Raw genomic sequence first — 18,908 nt, forward strand, 5'->3', positions numbered from 1 at the left:
GGCCTAGGCTCCAGTTCCTTTTCTTCACCAGCACTGTGGGCCAAGGCACGTGGCCTTCCACGCACCGCAGCAGAGCTGCCAGGTGAGATTGATCTTCTGTGGTTGAGATGATCACTCTTGGCTGTAGCCCACTCACGCCGTGAGTGACAGACAGGTGCTTAGGGCACCAGAGTCTTCTCTAATAAGGTGGCAGCAGGCCGTGGTTGTTGATTTGCCGGCCAGGATCTTCGCCTCAAGAACCACAAGCTCATCTGTAATCAGTGCTTTCCTTCTCACATCTCCTGACACGAGGATGAGCAGAGCAGGCTCGATGACACAGCTGCTCAACTGTAATCCTGTATGATAATTTTGCAAATTATTATTTTTAATATAATCAGCTTTTTCCTTAGGCAATAAAAGAAAAAGTTAAATTGCTCACAAACTAATAAAGGTTTATCTTCTGGAGCATCAAATTCTGTTTACTCATGAAACACACACCTCCTCTATGCACCCATCGGGAGGAAAATTAGCATTTATTTTCCCTGATAAACAAAAACAGTGGAAGATTTGTTGGCATCTTTTGGTGTTAAGCCCTTCCTTGCATTTAAAATGACAGAGGAATGCAAGAACTTTGGAAGAGGTCTGCCCTGACTCCGGATTTAATTTTAACTTTGGAAAGCAACCTGTTGTGTGCAGTAGGATGTTATGTGGTGTCTGCAGTGCCTGGACGCTAACAACATGCATGGAACCAAGCTCCCCCTTGGGCCCAGGAGCCAAGAGATTGAAGAAAGGGAAATGTTTTCATGACTCTCCACAAGTTCCCCCATGTTCCCACCGGGGGGGAAGATGTTGTGTAATCCTCAGTGATGAGAAAGTGAGATTTCCCCCAGCTAGATTCCTCCAACTTTGATTCCTTTTGGTGGCAAGAGAAGTTGAAGCTTCGACACTCTATTTATTTGCCTCAGTGCTAGAAGGCTTTAATTGCACTTAAAAATAATTCCAGTCCGATTTTCAAATGCTCTCTGGAGTGATTCAGCGTTTTTCTTTTCCCTGATTTCCAGGTATGGAGATATGAGGAGACAGATTGGCTTTGAAATCAGAGACATGTGGTACAACCTTGGTGAGTAGCCTGGATGTGGGGGCATGGTGAATATCTTGCATCCCTGGTGGATCATGACGCTGGCCGTGTTCATCAGTGTTGGGATTTCTTAAGATCCTAATGGCTTTTGTTCCTTGGACAGCAGTTGCTACTCTTTGTAGTAACTGTTTTCAGGAATTAAGAGATAGAAGACCAAAGGCAAGGAAAGAAAATCTCATGGGTGGGGCAAAAAGAAAAATCCACAGAGCACCCTCTTGTGTCGGGTAGACATGTGGCTTGGAGCTCCTCCCTCCCTGGTTGCCTCCCTCCCTCAGTTGCCTCAGTTCCTTCTACATCAAATAGGAAGCTCATCCTGCTGTGACATTTGCCATCACTTAACCATATTCAGTTTTACAGACTCTGCCTTCTAAAGGGTTAATTCCCCTCCTCAAAACCAGATCCTGTATTTAGGTACGCTGCCACCAGGTGGTGGCAGCCTAACATGCTCCTGCACTCAAAGCAGTGAAGGGTCTGTATGTGTATATGAAATTAATACGAGTTTATTTGTAAATTAAGTAATTTTTTCCAACTACTTTTATCATGAACAGTAAGAATAAATTCTCTATTAAAATTTTAACCAATGTGACATGTAATTCTTATAGATAAGCCCCTTCAAGAAATCAGTGACTGACAATAACTTGGTATCTTCCCAGAATCTTTACAGTACCCTCTAGGAATCCGGCCTCACTCCTCGTTGAGATGAAGCTCTCCCTGGCGCCTGCCCTCAGCCCTCAGGCTTGCTTTGTGCCGAGGTGTCCTAGGCCATGGGGTGCTGGTGGCGTTGCTTCAGTCCTGAGCAAAGCATCAGTTGCTTTTCTGCCCCAGGATCTCCAGGCCTCTGCTTCCTTCCTTCCAATGGACACAAGAAGCCTTCATTGGCTTGTTGCGAGAAACCCTCCACTCTCCCCTCTACCTCAGAGAATCTTTTCCTACTAGAAGGAGGCAGGGGTCTGTCCGCATCACTCTGTTAGCCTCGTTGCATTTGGGTTTCACTTGTTGCACCAGGGTTGGGACAACTTAGCTGCACCCCAGCCTGCTTACTTCCCAAGCAGCTGTGACTCCCTGCAGTGGCTGGAGAGCATGGCAAGAAAGACGCAGAACCCAGCGAGCCACGCTTCACTTCTAGCTTGCTGTTTGCTTTTGCATCTTCCTTGCCATTCTTTGGTTTGACATGAGGCCCAGTTAGGTTCTCAGGAATGGAAAGCCACAGCAGATGCTCCCGGGTGGGGATGGAGAGCGGGTCAGAGTGGCCCTGTCTGCCTGTGCCCTCCCAGTACAAAGAGAACCTGCACCATTGCATCCTTTCTGGGTGTCAGTCCTGGAGTCAGTGGAGGACTCCTCGAGGAAGCTCTGTGCTAGATCTCTGCACATGATTTTGCTGCAGTAGCTCCTATGTCCAGAATCTGAGTACTGGGTCTCAGCTGTCAAAGGGCCTGCTGATCTCTGCAACATGATACCTACCGGGCACCATCCTGTCCTTGGCCTTCCTGCCATCCCAGGGAGGAAAGTAGGGGCTCTGGGCTCAGAGTCAAGAGAGATGATAAGTCCCACCTTGAAGTTTTCATCCTCTCCTACTCCTGCTTCCCCGTCAGGCCTAATTCACATGGTTCAGTCTTTCTGGGCTGTTAGAGAAAGTGGTTGGACTGAATTTTTCAAGAGCCTTCCAATCCCAAAACTCAATAATTCTATGACATATATATACGATGATCTCAGTAATAACATGCTAAGGCTTTTAGAACAGGGAGGAGGACCATCCATGATTCATTCTAATTGATCTCTCTGTGTTCTTTGTTAAAATCCTGCTCTGACAGATGCATCTGTCATTTGCTCTGTCAGGCCAGACAGCAGGCCCCATGCCCGGCAGGGACCCAGTGTGGTCCCATGAGAGAGAGAGAGGCAGGAGACGGGGGAGGGGGCTTTCACAGCAATGGCATGGAGGGGGGCTGTTCTCTGTTGGAACTCAGGGAGTCCAGGACTTTTATAGGCACCAACGTTCATGAAGGAGTTGATATGAGCTCCACCTGCCACAGTCGGGCTCTCAGAGCAGACCCCAGCCCTCTTCTCTGGACACAGGCTGTCTCTGAGGCCATCTTTTACCCTGGCCCCTCCTAAAAGAGTGAGTCCATTTTCTTGTTTGTTGTTCCATTTCAACTCTAAAGTATAGACAGGGAGTTGTGTATTTCCCCCAAGAGGACACTTACACATATACTTTCAAATGAAGGTTCTCATTCTGGAATGGCTCGATAACATTTCACATCATTTCTGGTAATTAGAGACACCACCCTAGCGGAGGGTCTGATGGGTCATTACATACTGAAATGCTTCCTTCTCCCCGTACACAGCTGCAGCCACCATTTGACTCACCCTGGCCCCTGAGCACCCCCAGGATCCTCCACTGCTCTCCATGTGCCAAGGTCATTGCCTAGCACCGAGGGAGCCTCTAAAACTCAGCTTGAGCCACAGCTGGCCAGAGGTCACCCTGACTGATGGGTGCTCCTGCCTTTCTAGTTTTCTGATTTGGGGTTGTTTTTGTTTTTGTTTTCAAGTATATTTAATGTCACTTCTGTAGTCCCTGAGATTGATCATCATTGAAAGTGGCTCCATTTCAATTTGTGCTATGTGCCATGACAACAATGAAGGAAGGAAAGGCGGGCCCAGAAAGGCCGAGTTTCTCCACGTGCCCCCTCCAAGTGCTTGGGCAGGCCTGGCCTTCTGAGGATACACTTGGGTCTGACACAAAGCACTTGGTTCTCTTGATGTTATCTGTCATGCTCCAGATAGGCCAAGTCAAGCGACAGGAGACTTTTGATTTGGAAAAGGTTGCAGTGAAGAGAGCAAGTTCCCCCCCCTTCCCTTCTGTCAGTGGCTGATTTGAATATGGTGATTAATGCATGAGATGTGTGTTTTGCAGCTTTTTAGCCAGGAACATTGACTGTGGCCTGAGAAGTGGCCAAGAGGTCAAAAGTAAACCAAAGCCAATTAGGGTCAGGGACTTGGAAACAACAAGAAATAACAGTTAGCCACCAGAGTTGGGTTCCTTGCTGGTAAAATAAGTTATTTTTCAAAGTGAGGGAGATGATCTTAAAAGCACCTGCAGCCCACAGGATCCTCCCCAAGCCCCTCCCCAAGCCCACAGGATCCTCCCCAAGCAGCCCCTCAGGATGGGTAAGGATAGCGCCACGGGGTGGCCTCCTTCCTGCCATGGTGCCAGGTGCCTGAGTGTGTTTGCCAAGGCTGTCATGCTCCAAATTTATGACAGCACATCTCAGTTTCCCAGGATGTATACAACCTACTTTCTACATAGTTTTTTTGTTTGTTTTTTTTTTTTTTTTTTACTTTTTGTAAATGGTGCAGGTTTGGGAACATATTGGCAGGATGATAGCACCGACTCTGCCAAGAAAATAGAAATGGAAATCAGATCTATTTATCTGCTTACAATTAATAAACTGTCGCTTGAGCAGACCTTCAGCTGAATGCTCCATGAGCCTCCTCCTTGAGTCTTTCCAATAGTATACATGGCCCATAGAGAGGAGCATCTCAGCTCTTGCCTCTTCTTGCCCAGCCTCAGAGCAAGGATCTGGGGTCTGTTTTGCTCAATTTAATGCAAGGGCAAACATGGCACTGCCCCATGAGACAGAGTGATGTGTTTCTTTCCCTCCCAAACCTGTCATATTTTGAGTCTGAAAGGGGAAATCAAAAGCAGGCTCTCTCTCAAAAGAAAAAAGGGGGGAAAATGTGCTTATTTACCCAGCTCCTGAGTTATTTATCAAAGCGCACTCTGTGCGGCAGCCCGCTGGAGCACCTGATCTCCTTGCCTGTGCCGCCTCAATTTACATTTTGTTTATTACATCCAGCACACTGGAGCGAGCACTAGACCCGAGCCAGCCAGAATGAATGTGCTTGGAGCAAGATCTTTATCTGCCGCGTTGGGTTTGGGATATTTTTCATGCAGGGATTCCCTTCATGGGTGTTTAGTGGCGACTGGGCAAATTGTGTGCTTTTCATTAAAACCCATATACACTGTGGCCTAATGGGTTTGGCCGGGTGGTAGAACCTTTTGCTCTGCCTGCTCTTGTGTATAGAGATTTTTCTGGGATAAGTCTATGTTTAATGTCCAGATTTTTGAACACCAGTGATTGCAAAGAGATAATTTAAACACCCACAGGGAGGCTTCTAACTGGGGAGGCCCTGGCTTCGTGAGAAAACAAGATGTTGTTCCCAGGGGAAAGAGCTCCACGTTCTGTAACTAAAATAGACTCTAGATGGGCTGTGAGACCGGCAAGGACTGGAAGTAAAATATTCTCCTCATCACCTTCCTTTGGCTCAAAAGTGTGTCCTCTTTTTCTTTAAGTCTACACTGCAGGAGTCACCTTGATCCTCATTGGTTCCAAACCTGAGCTCATCCTTAAATTTGAGCGAGATATGCTCCAGGGGAAATCCATAATGCAAATGTCAAAAAAAAAAAAAAAGGTGGCTACCAGAGAACATTCCTCACCCACTCCTGCTCACGTTGGGGACCACTGGTTTACAAAGAGTCAGTCCCCAGGGCTGTCACTATCCATAGAACCCAGTACCAGCTCCAGGCCAGTGTGTCTTCTGTACTAATAAGGAGGGTGATAATAAAAGGTTAAGCTACTGTCGTTTTGGTAGCTTCTTTTTCCAATCCCTGCTTCTACAACCACTTGTTACGCTTTCTATGTTTTTCCCAGCTTGGAACAATAAAACCTGTTGGTGACAGACAGAACTTTTATGACACTGAAATTGTGGTTGATGAACAACTCGCTGTCACCGTCATCTGTTTTCTGAAACATTGGCTGTGACATTTTTTAGGCATAATACAAGGAAAGTGTCACCTGAGAGATGGAATCTAATAGCATTTTCAAGAGAATGCTTTGCAGCAGTTACAGGCCTTTCAGAAACATTAAGCATTTGGGAAAGTGATGAGAATCACACAATGATAGCCTTAGTCAAAATATTAATTATTTAGTAAAAGTTAAAAATAAGATGTTAATTACATTTTGTGTGTATGTCCACCCATTAAAAAGTAATTCAGTCTAATTATGAGGATTACATATTTTCTTAAGTAGAGTTATAGTAGCCACATTTGTTTAATGATTCTCTTTACAGAAATGTATATTCGCTGAGTTGCAAAGAAAACTAAAGAATTTAGTTTCCTGATTGTGTAAAAATATTAATAAGATTGATGAATTCGGGATACATTGCTGGTGTTAACAAAATATTGCAAATAATTTATTCAAACATTTAATTTCTTGGGCATTCTTCTGTTATATGTTGGAAATGAAATGGTTTTAGTTGCAGTGGGGTGAAATGAAAACAAAATCAAGATTTCTGAAAGAAAAGAGGGTCAGCTTTTAAAAGACCACCTTTTTGACAGGACCTGCCTCTGAGTTTCATTATGACACCTTAACTAAGGTTCGCAGCCCCACTTTTAGAAAGGAGTCTTCCAGGAGCTTCATTCCAGAGGTGCAATGTCTAGGCAGTGAAAGAAGCTTGGCAGTTGCTGTGGTTTCCTCCCTCTGCCATGTCTCTGAACTTGCCTGGTTCACTTCAAGCTCCTTATGAGCTCACCCTGATCCTCAGGAGTACAGCAGCCACGCACCCACAGGATATGGGGTCCCCGGCTGGGGTGGGCACAATGGCAGCCAACCCACAACTAGCAGGAGGGAGGGGCTGGCCACCACATCAGGCTCAGCTGCCAGCTGCTCTGCCCAGTCGCCAGATTTCCTGATGGTGATCCTGGGCTAGCATCTTTCTAAGTCAGCGACAGAGGTCCAGGTCAACAGTGGGGGATAAAATGACAGAAAATGACAGATCACTGACCTCTGTGTTCATTTTGCAATTAGGGAGGACAAATAAGGGAGTGGACAGCTCAAACAATTTCTCTTTCAGAGAGGTGGGTAGGGTCCGAGTGCCATGCAAAGATCCTGAGACAAGCAAACAGAGAAGGAATTTGTAAAATGAGGGTCACAGCTGAGCCTTCGTAGTCTCAGACCCAGGTTCAAATCCTGCTTCTCCACTTCTCTGAACAGCTCACAGAACAGCTTTGGGTACAGCCCACTTTCCTCGTCTTTTTAACAGGTTAAGAAGGTACCCATCTGGCAAAGTTACCGTGAAAATTCAGTGAGATGATGCTTTATCTTGAGCTTGTCATGTAAACTGTAAATGCTAACTAATATGATCATATTCATTATTATTCACATTTGAAAAACTTTTGAGAAACATTTTTCTGAGTTCTTTAAAAATCATATCTGGAACAAGATAGGTGAGATGAGATTAATAAAGTAGTTCTTTTTTTTTTGAGACAGAGTCTTTCTCTGTCGCCCAGGCTGGAGTGCAGTGGCATGATCTTGGCTCACTGCAACCTCTTCCTCCCAGGTTCACGCCATTCTCCTGCCTCAGCCTCCCAAGTAGCTGGAACTACAGGCGCCCACTACCACGCCCAGCTGATTTTTTGTATTTTTAGTAGAGACGGTGTCTCACCGTGTTAGCCAGGATGGTCTCGATCTCCTGACCTCGTGATCCGCCCGCCTTGGCCTCCCAAAGTGCTGGGATTACAGGCGTGAGCCACCACACCCAGCCTAAAGTAGTTATTTAAATAAGCATTTTCCTGTCAAACAATAGCTCGAAAAGGTAGAATCACTGTTGTTTTTAGGGTTTCAGCCTCAGATGCCAGCGCCTTGATTTACTTTGATTGGAGTCATTTGGAATGTTGCAGAAATCACCCTGCATTATTTACAGAGGTGTCAAATGGTAAACTCATCTTCATAAGATGTGGGAGATAAAAAGGACCCAAGAGACTATCTGCTCTCTCTCATTTGTCGGCTCCTGTTCCTGTCACTGTGCACAGAGTTAGAGGCTGAGACTCCCCACTCGCAGCCCCTGCTCTATTCAGAATTGGGAATTAGCTGCATGTGTTCTGAATCCGTGTGATGGAATTGGCTACTTGTAAAACAGTGTTTATCTTCTCTGACAGAGAAGTCATGATTACAGGCTTATACTCCGCGGATCTTTGAATAACTTCACTTATAACGTGGAATACAGGCCACTTCTTATACTAATGGCTGGGAAAGTTCAAAATCATCATCTGCAGACGAGAAATTGATGCACATTTTCAGGATCCTGCTGTTCAAAGTCACAGTGATCTGTGTTGTGTTGTTTTATCCATTTAAGCCCATTTTAGAATTCTATTTTTCTTTATTTCTGAATATTGTATCTCTTTATTCCAAGGTCAACACAAGATAAAGTTCATTCCAGAAATGGTGGGCCCAATATTAGAAATGACATTAATTCCCGAGACGGAGCTGCGCAAAGCCACCATCCCCATCTTCTTTGATATGATGCAGTGTGAATTCCATTCGACCCGAAGCTTCCAAATGGTAAGGATGTGCAGCGAGTGGCCGGGGGACATGAAGGAGACGAACCTGAAAACCTTGAAAGAAACTTGTAGACAATTCTGGAGTTAGAGGTGCCAATGTGGAAAACACATTTTCCTACAGCTTGAGAGAGAGAAAAAGCCTATGATTTTCCTTACTGAAGAAGCTTATCATCCCTTGCACTCAATTTTCGGGAGGATTATTCTCAATTTTTAGCTCTTACTTCTTTTAATCTGGGTTTACTTACACATTCAACCCTGAATAAAAGTCTCTCGCTCCCACTTCTTGGTACATGCTCTTGTAGAGTGTTTAATCAAATGTCATGTGTTACATTCTCTCAGACCGGCTGCTTATTGCAGAATTATGGTATTTTGAAAGCTAAAGTCTTTGCTTTATTCTCTTAAGTGTGTGTCATGTTCTTTTGCCTATGCAATGGAACTGATGAAAATTATCTAAGAAAGTGTATGTAAAGTGCTCAAAACAAACTGTGACAAACAGCATGAGGGACAAACTCTGTTGCATAACTTATGCTCAAGAAGTAACAAAATCTCCTTCTGGATCCCAAGAAAATAAGTATAGTGTTTATGTATTCTTGGATTGGCACCCACACCCACACATACACGTGCACAACCCCACACACACACATACACATGCACATCCCTCCACACACACATACACATGCACATCCCACACACACACACACACACATGCACATGCACATCCCACACACATACACACACACATACACATGCACATCCCATACACACACACATGCACATCCCCCCACATACACATACACATGCACATCCAACACACACACACGCACATCCCACACACATACACATGCACATCCAACACACACACACATGCACATGCACATCCCACACACACATACACATCCCCCCACACACACATGCACATCCCCACACACACATACACATGTACATCCCACACACACATACACATACACATGCACATCCCCCCCCACACACACATGCACATCCCACACATACACATCCCTACACACACACATACACATGTACATCCCACACACACATACACACACATGCACACCCCCTACACACACATACATGCACATCCCACACACACACACATACACATCCCTACAAACACATACACATGTACATCCCACACACACATACACACACATGCACATCCCACACACACACATGCACATCCCCACACACACATGCACATCCCACACACACACATACACATCCCTACACACACACACATCCCCAAACACACACATACACATGTACATCCCCCCACACACGTGCACATCCCCACACACACATGCACATCCCCACACACACATGCACATCCCCACACACACACATGCACATGCCAACACACACACACGTACACATGCACATCCCCCCCACACACAAACACATACACATCCCCCACACACACACACACATCCCCACACACACACATACACATCCCCACACACACACATACACATGCACATCCACACACACATACACATGCACATCCACACACACACGCACCTCCCCCCACACATACACACATCCCCACACACACAGATACACATGTACATCCCCACACCCACACACACATACACATCCCCACACACACACATACACATGCACATCCCACACACATACACATACACATCCCCACACACACATACACATGCACATCCCCACACACACACACATGCACCTCCCCCCACACACACACACATCGCCACACACACAGATACACATGTACATCCCCACACCCACACACACATATACACATCCCCACACATGCACATACACATGCACATCCCACACACATACACATACACATCCCCACACACACACATACACATGCACATCCCCACACACACATATACATGCACATCCCCACACACACACACATGCACCTCCGCCCCACACACACACATCCCCACACACACAGATACACATGTACATCCCCACACCCACACACACATATACACATCCCCACAAACGCACATACACATGCACATCCCACACACATACACATACACATCCCCACACACATACACATACACATCCCCACACACACACATACACATGCACGTCCCCACACACACACACGTACACATGCACATTCCCCCATACACACACACATGCACATCCCCCACACACACACATGCACATCCTACACACTCACACATGCACATCCCACATACTCACACACATGCACATCCACACACACATACATACACATGCACATCCCACACACACACGCACATCCCACACACACATGCACATCCCACACACTCCCACACATGCACATCCCACACACACACATGCACATCCCACACACTCCCACACATGCACATCCCACACACACACACACACACATGCACATCCCACACATACATACACATGCACATCCCCACACATGCATATACACACATGTACATCCCCACACACATACACATGTGCATCCCCCACACACACATACACATGCACATCCCCACACACACACGCACATCCCACACACACACGTACATCCCCACATATACACATATGTGCACACATACACATACACACACACACGTGCACATGCTGTGACTTTCTCCTTAGTGTACTAATGGTTTGGCCATGGTGCTTTGCAGGAGACCTGGGAGAAGCCCAAGTGCTAGGGAGTCCTCTGAATTGAAAGATACCTTTTAAAAGTTATTATACTGGACTGGATGTGGTGGCCCATGCCTGTAATCCTAGCACTTTGAGAGGCCAAGGCAGGCAGATCACTTGAGCTCAGGAGTTCGAGACCAGCCTGGGAAACATGGTGAGACTCCATCTCTACAAAAAATACAAAAATTAGCTAGGCATGATGGTGCACGCCTGTGGTCAGGGAAGTCAAGGCTGCAGTGAGCTGTGATCACACCACTGCACTCCCGCCTAGGTGACAGAGCCAGACCCTGTCTCTAAATAAATAAATAAATATTAAAAATTATTATAGCAATTCAAGTAAGTCAACATACTAAGCATTTTACATATATTTTACAGGAATTTGGAGAAAAATTCCTATAATGAAAGGAAATCAAAACTTCATCAATCAAGATAGCTTAATGTTGGTGAGATCTAATATTAAAGGGTATATTATCCTTACCCACCTCTGCAATTTATCATTTAAGGGAGCTTTGAGTAGTTTATAGATTTTCATTGGTTGTCTTCATCATATCACATGAAGGCAGTATCCATGAAGAATGATTTTGCTGTTTCCTAGAACAGAAAAGAGAGATACGAAACCAAAACGGTCTCCACACTGTGAGTTGAGTTTAGATACTGAGGGCAGGGAGACGGAGATTCACAGGCTTAGCCAGGTATTATCTGGGTCCTCAGCAAATCACTCAACATCTTTTAAGTCTCCAGTTCAAGCTTGTAACACTGGCGTGAAATAGAATCTACCAGAAAGGCATGTCGTGAGAATGAAATAAAATCAGACCTGTACAATCCCTAGCACGGTGTCTGGCACCATAAAAGGTGGCTGTGGATGCTGCTCTTCTCTCAAGGCCAGAACCTCCCTTGGTCTGGGTGTTTGTGGAGTGCAGGGGGGCAACGTACAGGGTGAGCCCCCAGTGTCTGTAGGACCATGGGGCCCAACACTGCATACAAACCTGGGCATGGCCATTTCATCCGGGTCGCTCCCGAAGCCGGGGAGGAACGCACAGGAGATGAACAGAGTCTGACTGCTGGATTCGTTTCCTTTAACCTCCACACGCCCACAACTGTGTTTCAAAACCCATTGCAGAGGAGCCTAACACCTGGCTAGGATATCATTATTTGTTTCTTGCACTTTGCTCCACTAGGCAGTTTTTTTATTTTTTTTATTTTTTTGAGACGGAGTCTCACTCTGTTGCCAGGCTGGAATGCAGTGACGTGATCTCAGCTCACTACAGCCTCCACATCCCAGGTTCAAGCAATTCTCCTGCTTCAGCCTCCGAGTAGCTGGGATTACAGGTGCGTGCCACCACGCCTGGCTAATTTTTGTATTTTTAGTAGAGACGGGGTTTCACCATGTTGGCCAAGATGATCTTGATCTCTTGACCTCATGATCCACCTGCCTCAGCCTCCCAAGGTGCTGTGATTACAGGCGTGAGCACACCCAGCCCTAGGCAGTTTTTTATAAGGTGACTGGTGACTGTTATTTTCACATTATTCCAACTGTGGACAGTAGAGAGGGCTTTAGTTTAACTTCCCCAGTGTAATGTCAGTTGGACTGGGATGAGTGGTGTTAATACCTCCCCCCTTCTTCCTTCCTCCCTCCCTCCCTTTCTTCCTCCTTTCCTCCCTTCCTTCTTTCCTTCCCATGATAGCAGAAGGTCTCCCTGTATTTATTTTTTCCCATGTATTCTCTTTTTTCCCATGATAGCAGAAGGTCTCCCTGTATTTATTTTTAATAATATTAAAGATAATTCATTTTTGAAAGAACAGCTGTTTTTGTTTCTCTGGCTCACTGTCAGTCTGTGTGTATACAAAGTCTTTGTATAAAGACTGTACTAATACAACATTGTAAATACTATACCTAGGTTTTTTTTATTAATGTTCTTTCTGTTTGACAATATATCAAAGAGCTTTCCCTTAATTACAACATAGCAACCATGATATTAATGATGGCGTAAAATTAACAATCACTTTCTTATCTATCACCTATAAATGGGCATGTAGGTTGTTTGCAGATTTTCACTGCTGTGAATAACTGTGCAGTGAACACATTCATGCATATAGCTTGAATTTATTTTGAAAATTTTCCCAGTATACATTCTTATAAATGTAGTTACTGATTTCAAATATTTTTGTAACTTTTGGAATTATTGCCAAATGGTTTGATGTTAATACGATAAGATTTGCCCCATCTCCATTGCTGCTGGCACTATATCATGGCCCCAATTTCACTGCCCATTCATTGAAACTATGAATTATAATTTAAATGCTTTTTCTTAGGCAGAAAATTCATCTGACTTTTTGAATTTTATATAAATCTAGCCCAAAGAAGGACTTTGTGAAAAATTGCTATTAAAGAATCAGGCTGAGGGGGAAAGTGTATTTATATAGATAAATGTCACTAGCACTGAAAACTGAGATCAAAAGTGTTTAAAACATCATTCTATTTGTCATTTTTTTAAGCAGTCTTTGGGTCAAAATAAGGTCAAGGGCAGTTAGAATAAAGATGAATGAGAGTTTGGTTTCTGAATTGTTCCCCTTTTCCCTTACATTCTTTTGTCTCATGGCTGCCTTGTGGTAGGTTTAAAAAATCTTACAACAATCTTCTGAGGAAGTGCTTCATTTTCTCCAATTTGCAGGGGCCCCAGGTTTGCTAGGAAACGGTCCGAAGTTAATGAGAGCCAGAATTTGTGCTGCCATTTTAAACACTGTCTCCCCATTGGGGCTTCAACATCGACCCAGCGTCAGGAAACATCTTTCCAGAAAACCAAACTGTTTTTGAGTAATACCATGAAGTAATTGGCACATTCAGTTCCATCTCATAAACAACAAACTATTTCACTAGCATGAAACAAGCCGTGCTTGGATGTATGTAAATCCAAGCATAAGCCTGAAGACACAGATTCACCCACAAGAAGGACCCACGGTCAGGCTGAGCGTGGTTGGTTCAGAGTCGCCTGTTTATCTATGTTGTCATCTGCTTGAACCTCTGCAGACAACGGATAGCGTACATTAAAGATCTTTAAAATGAAGGCAGAAAAACTAACCCTTGTTTTAAAAAAATCCCTCTTGTATGTTAATCTGCTTCTGTGATTGGGAAAAGATCAGTTTTCTTCTGTTTGATGTGCCCACCTCAGCTTCCCAGCTGGAATTCCCCAAGCCTGCAGCATCATCCCCTTTTCTGCCGGTGTCCTTGTCACTGGGTTTTCTGGCTGTGGGTCACACTGGGCTGGCCTTTGCTTGCTCCACTGGCCTCCGTGGCAGTCGGTTGTGAAGCTTCATCAGTCCTCCCTCTGTCTCGTCTGCAGCCTCCGTCCTCTGCGCAATCACCATTGCCCTAGTCCAGGATTATTCCTGGGCCACAGTATTTATCTCTTGACTCGCTCTATCTACATTTTCTAAGTCCTTTCTGCCCCAGTTCCACCCGTCCCTCTCAGCTGGTCTTCCTAAAGCACAAGGGATGGCCCCTATTGTCGGTGATGTGGGCGAATGTGTAGAGTGGGCATGTGTGTGGCACATTGGTGCAGGGCTGGCCCCACCTGCTTCTCCATCCACGAGCTTCTGGGATGGGGATGGTCGGCTGCTGCGTAACTCCTCTGCCACAAGCCCAGTTACTTCACCTTATTAGTCACGTCAGCAGGGGCTTAAGTTTTTTTTATAGCTTTTATAGCAGATGTGCAGACCCTACTGGAGTGGGTGGAAGACATTAGGGGGGTTTGTTTTTACGACACTTTAGTGTTTTGAACCCATGATAGAGCTTATGTTTTACAGGTTGCTATGTCTTTTGGAGTGGAGCTGTTAATATGCTACTGTTTATGAAATATGAAATAATACATATGTCCAGGTTGTATTTTACTGTTACAGTTGGAGGAGAGAGGAGACCTGCTGGATTCAGAAGAAAAACCTGCTATTTTACTCCGGATTAAACTGCACCAAACCATTACTGGAATTTTAAAAGCATGTGTTACAAATTGGCTTCTCTAACGTTGCCCAGAGTTTCTGCTCTTGTGCTCGTGCTCTTCAGCCGCAGCGGCGGGCATTTCATTAGAACGTTCTTTCCCTTACACCTCCCCAGGAGCCTACTGCTTTCCTGTCTCCACTTGTGCAAGAAAGAGCACAAATGTTCCTTCAGAATAGGCTCAGCCTTGCCCTTATCTTGCTTCTCCAGGGTCCATGTGTTGAATGGGCTCTCTTGGTGGTGGGATGGGGTGGCATGGAGTTATCCTTTCATGGGCCATGTCCTCCTTGTGGCCTGGGACTCGCTGTCCAGGGCTGCAGTGAGTGCCTTAGGTCAGCTTGACAGCACTCGCTCTGGGGAGGTGGCGATGAAGCTCCACAAAAGGCTCCAGGCTGAAGGTCCCTGATGCTAGTGGAAGCCCGCTGTGAAGGGTCGTACTCTGCAGGAGCTGGGCCAGACAGAAGCCTGTGAGATGGGAGGCCCTGGATGTGCACAGTGGCCTTGAATTCTTTTTAGAAATCCCTCCTACCTTCAAAGTCATATGCTTCACTGTGGGCTGGGTCCACAGCCATAGAGCTCCAGTCCATTGACAGGAGGGCGTTCCCAGCGACTGGACGCTGCATGACGCTCTTGCAATCTCACACCTCTCTCCCATCCCATCCCTGTTTGTGTACGGCCAGGCGGCTGCTGCCTATGGGGTTTCTTTTCCTCCTAGTGCTTGCAGTGTGGATACTCCAAGCCGGGGGAGGTGGGGATACATGTGGGAAGCCCCAGTGGATGCCCACTGTAGCCATGCCCCTGGGGTGGCCCCCAGCCCTGTGGCCACTGTCATCAGCCACCCCCTCCATCACTGGGCACTCTTGTGCTACTTCCCTGCCCTGTCCATACTCAAGGCCACTGTGGACATCTGGGGCCTCCTATCTCATAGGCATCTGTCTGGCCAAGCTCTTGCCAGAACATGGCCCTTCACAGGGGAAGTTCCATTAGCATCAGAGACCTTCCGTCTGGAGGCCTTGGCAGAGCTTCATCACCACCTCCCCAGAGCCAGCTCTGTCAGGCTGACCTAAGGCACTCACTGCAGCTCCTCAACAAAAACCCATTTCTCATCTCTTCTGCCTCTTTTGTCTCGAGTGCTCCAGCTGCCTGTGGTCATCCTGGCTCTTCCAGCACTTTCTATGAATCTTTTATGACCCGGATGCCCCAGCCATTCTCCTAAATCATCCCCCCCCGCTGCTGCTTCCTGTCCTGGCACCTAAGGGCACATTCTCTGCCACCTTTCCTTACAGCTGGGCAACTCCTCAAGACACCACCACAGCTGTGTTCATCCCACCCCCTCGCCCTGTCCCCACCCCAATCCAGAGAGTAGCATGCTTACCCCTAAGCTCAGGACTCTAGGAATCTCCATTTGTTTGAAAGGAGAGGTCCTACTTGGGAAGATTTCGGGACTGATAAGCTGGCAGGGGAGATGTGGAGAGGCACTGGGGTCTTCGCGCCCCTTATCCCATCCACCTGGACGAGCCTGCCCTTGGTCACGGGAGATGAGCCCTCTCCTGGCCTTAAGCTGACTCTCCGTGTCTCACCAAGAACCCTGCCCTCCCGAGGACCACACTCCGAGTCTCACCCTCATACTGGATTTTGCTTCATAATAAAAAGCATACTTTTAAATTCCCTCCTGGCATCTTTTTAAAGAATTCCATTTGTTATGCCTTTGGAAAATACAGAACTAACAGCTGAGAATTGCAGCAAATGACCATATGAGCCATAGACCATTAATAAAAATGGAATGGAAAAAGCTGCCCAGCAAAAATAATATTTTCAATCATGGAGCTATTTTCTGTCATCTTTGTGAGGCTCAGTAAAATGCTGCACAACTTCCAGAAATTCCCATTTAGTTGTAACAGTATTAGAACATGAGTAATCTTTGTGTCATCAGTGTTGCCGAGCTCCTGTTTGAATAATCTCTTCACGCTGCGCATGCTGGTAACCGGAAGCCAGTAATTGAATGGCCGGGTGAATGTCAGCGGCTTCTGCCACTTAGTGGAAAGGCCAATGTATTTTCCACTGTAATATGAATGTGAATGAGTTTGGTAGCAATTCTATCTTGTGTATTCTTTAATTCATTAGGATTTTATGTGTTGGTTTGTTTATTTTTGCTTTCAATGTCAAAATAATTCTTGCCTAAAGAGGAAATATGGCACAAGAGGCTTCTGTTTCATTGAATCCAGACCCAAAGATGGTCTGAGAGGCCATGGAAACCAAGATCCTTGACTCCAGGAGCTGTGATTATATTGAATTTCATTCTTAAAAGCCCTCCAGCAAAGAGATTCTTCCATAATCCCCTTTAACCAGATTAAACAGGACTAATTTTGAGGCCATGTTCCCAGAGTCCTCTGGAATTGCATGCAGCCCTAAAGTCACTCTTTAATCTGTCATGTAGACATAAGGAGCCGCTGCACCTGTCTCAGGCATCAGCAAGGTGTCGTGGCCTGCGATGGACAGCTCCCCAGCCAGGCTGCTCCAAGTGAGTGGCTCTGGGTCCTCCAGGCTCATGAGTGTTCACAGGAGCTCCAAGGTCAGCAAGCCCCTTGCTTGACAGAGGTAGGAGGATGTGGAGGTTTTTGAATGTGGGATGAAGTGCCACCGATTAATTAGTGTGTAATTAAGTTTCCAGAGCAGTTAGGCAAGAGGAATGCCCTGTACATAAAGATATGAATGTGTCTGAGCACAGGCACTCAAGGCTGAGTGATGGATCGGGAGGGACCAGTCACTTGTAGGATGTCAGCATGGGTGCCTGGAGCCCCAAGGGCTGTGCGGTGTCACGCTTCTGTCTGCTGAACCTTGCGGGTTTCATCTTCTTAACCATGTTTTCCACCCGGATACAGTCCAGCAACTTTCTCCCACCCACCTCCTCCTGCACATGCTTAGGGGGTAAGGTGTGGTTGTGCAGTTTCATCAGATTGGCCCCGTCCCAGGGAGAGAGGGCAGAGAGAGTCTGATTCCTTGGTGCCCTCTGCCTGCAGTATCTTCTGAGCATTTTTTCTTTAGATACAGGAGAAACTAGAGCACTCTGGGCAAAGAGCAGCATTGTACTAAGGTTTATTTGTAAAGGGTCAAATAAGCCCTTCAGCTAATGTACTTGGCAGACCATGTCCATAGATTTCAGATTTCACCCAGCTCTTGATAACCTCGGAGCCCTCCGTCAAGGTGGTGAGTGGTCTGTGCAAACCTTTCCACCCTGTCCCAGCCTCCTGCTGTGCTCCCACAGAACCGTAGAGCTCTTCTGGTGTATAAAGCATGGTCCTGGATGTCTGGCAAGTGCAGGCTGATTTTATACATTATAGATGTATAAAATTATAGATGCATTAGAGTAAGAAGAGTAAATCTCACCCAAAACAAAAATTATGCATTCCAAACCAAATATAATTGGCTTTTGGATTAGCTACTACTGGGATCCTTCTCTCCATGATCTTTCAAATAGCTGCCAATAGCCCATGGTTAACTGTGGCAGTGAGTGGCAAAAGCAGTGTTTCCTTTTTAAGTTAATTGAATTAACAAGACATCAATATCGCTTCGAGCACAGCCCCCTGACTCCATCTGGTTCAATTTAACAGCAACTTTCTGAAAGGCCTTCTATTCATAAGTGTTCTCTTGTGTCATGTTCTCAGAGGGCTGCTGGTATCAGACACTTAGAGACTCTCTGTTCAGTATTTTCAGTTGGACACCCTGTGAATATTTTTGGAGCAATATTA

At 45.9% G+C, this 18,908-nt stretch overlaps 1 protein-coding gene across 4 annotated transcripts in view; it reads left to right on the plus strand.

Moving 5' to 3' along the window:
* The window catches only part of DOCK1 (dedicator of cytokinesis 1), a 547,152-nt gene that overhangs the window by 445,298 nt on the left and 82,946 nt on the right, over positions 1-18,908 (plus strand). For all 4 annotated transcript variants that reach the window (XM_024253415.3, XM_024253416.3, XM_054523055.2 and 1 more), the window contains exons 32-33: positions 1,041-1,099; positions 8,366-8,514. In XM_024253415.3, coding sequence (XP_024109183.1) covers positions 1,041-1,099; positions 8,366-8,514 — 208 coding nt within the window. The remainder of the gene's footprint in view (positions 1-1,040; positions 1,100-8,365; positions 8,515-18,908) is intronic.

The sequence above is a fragment of the Pongo abelii genome, chromosome 8, assembly GCF_028885655.2.
Source record: "Pongo abelii isolate AG06213 chromosome 8, NHGRI_mPonAbe1-v2.0_pri, whole genome shotgun sequence".
NCBI classification, from domain to species: domain Eukaryota; kingdom Metazoa; phylum Chordata; class Mammalia; order Primates; family Hominidae; genus Pongo; species Pongo abelii.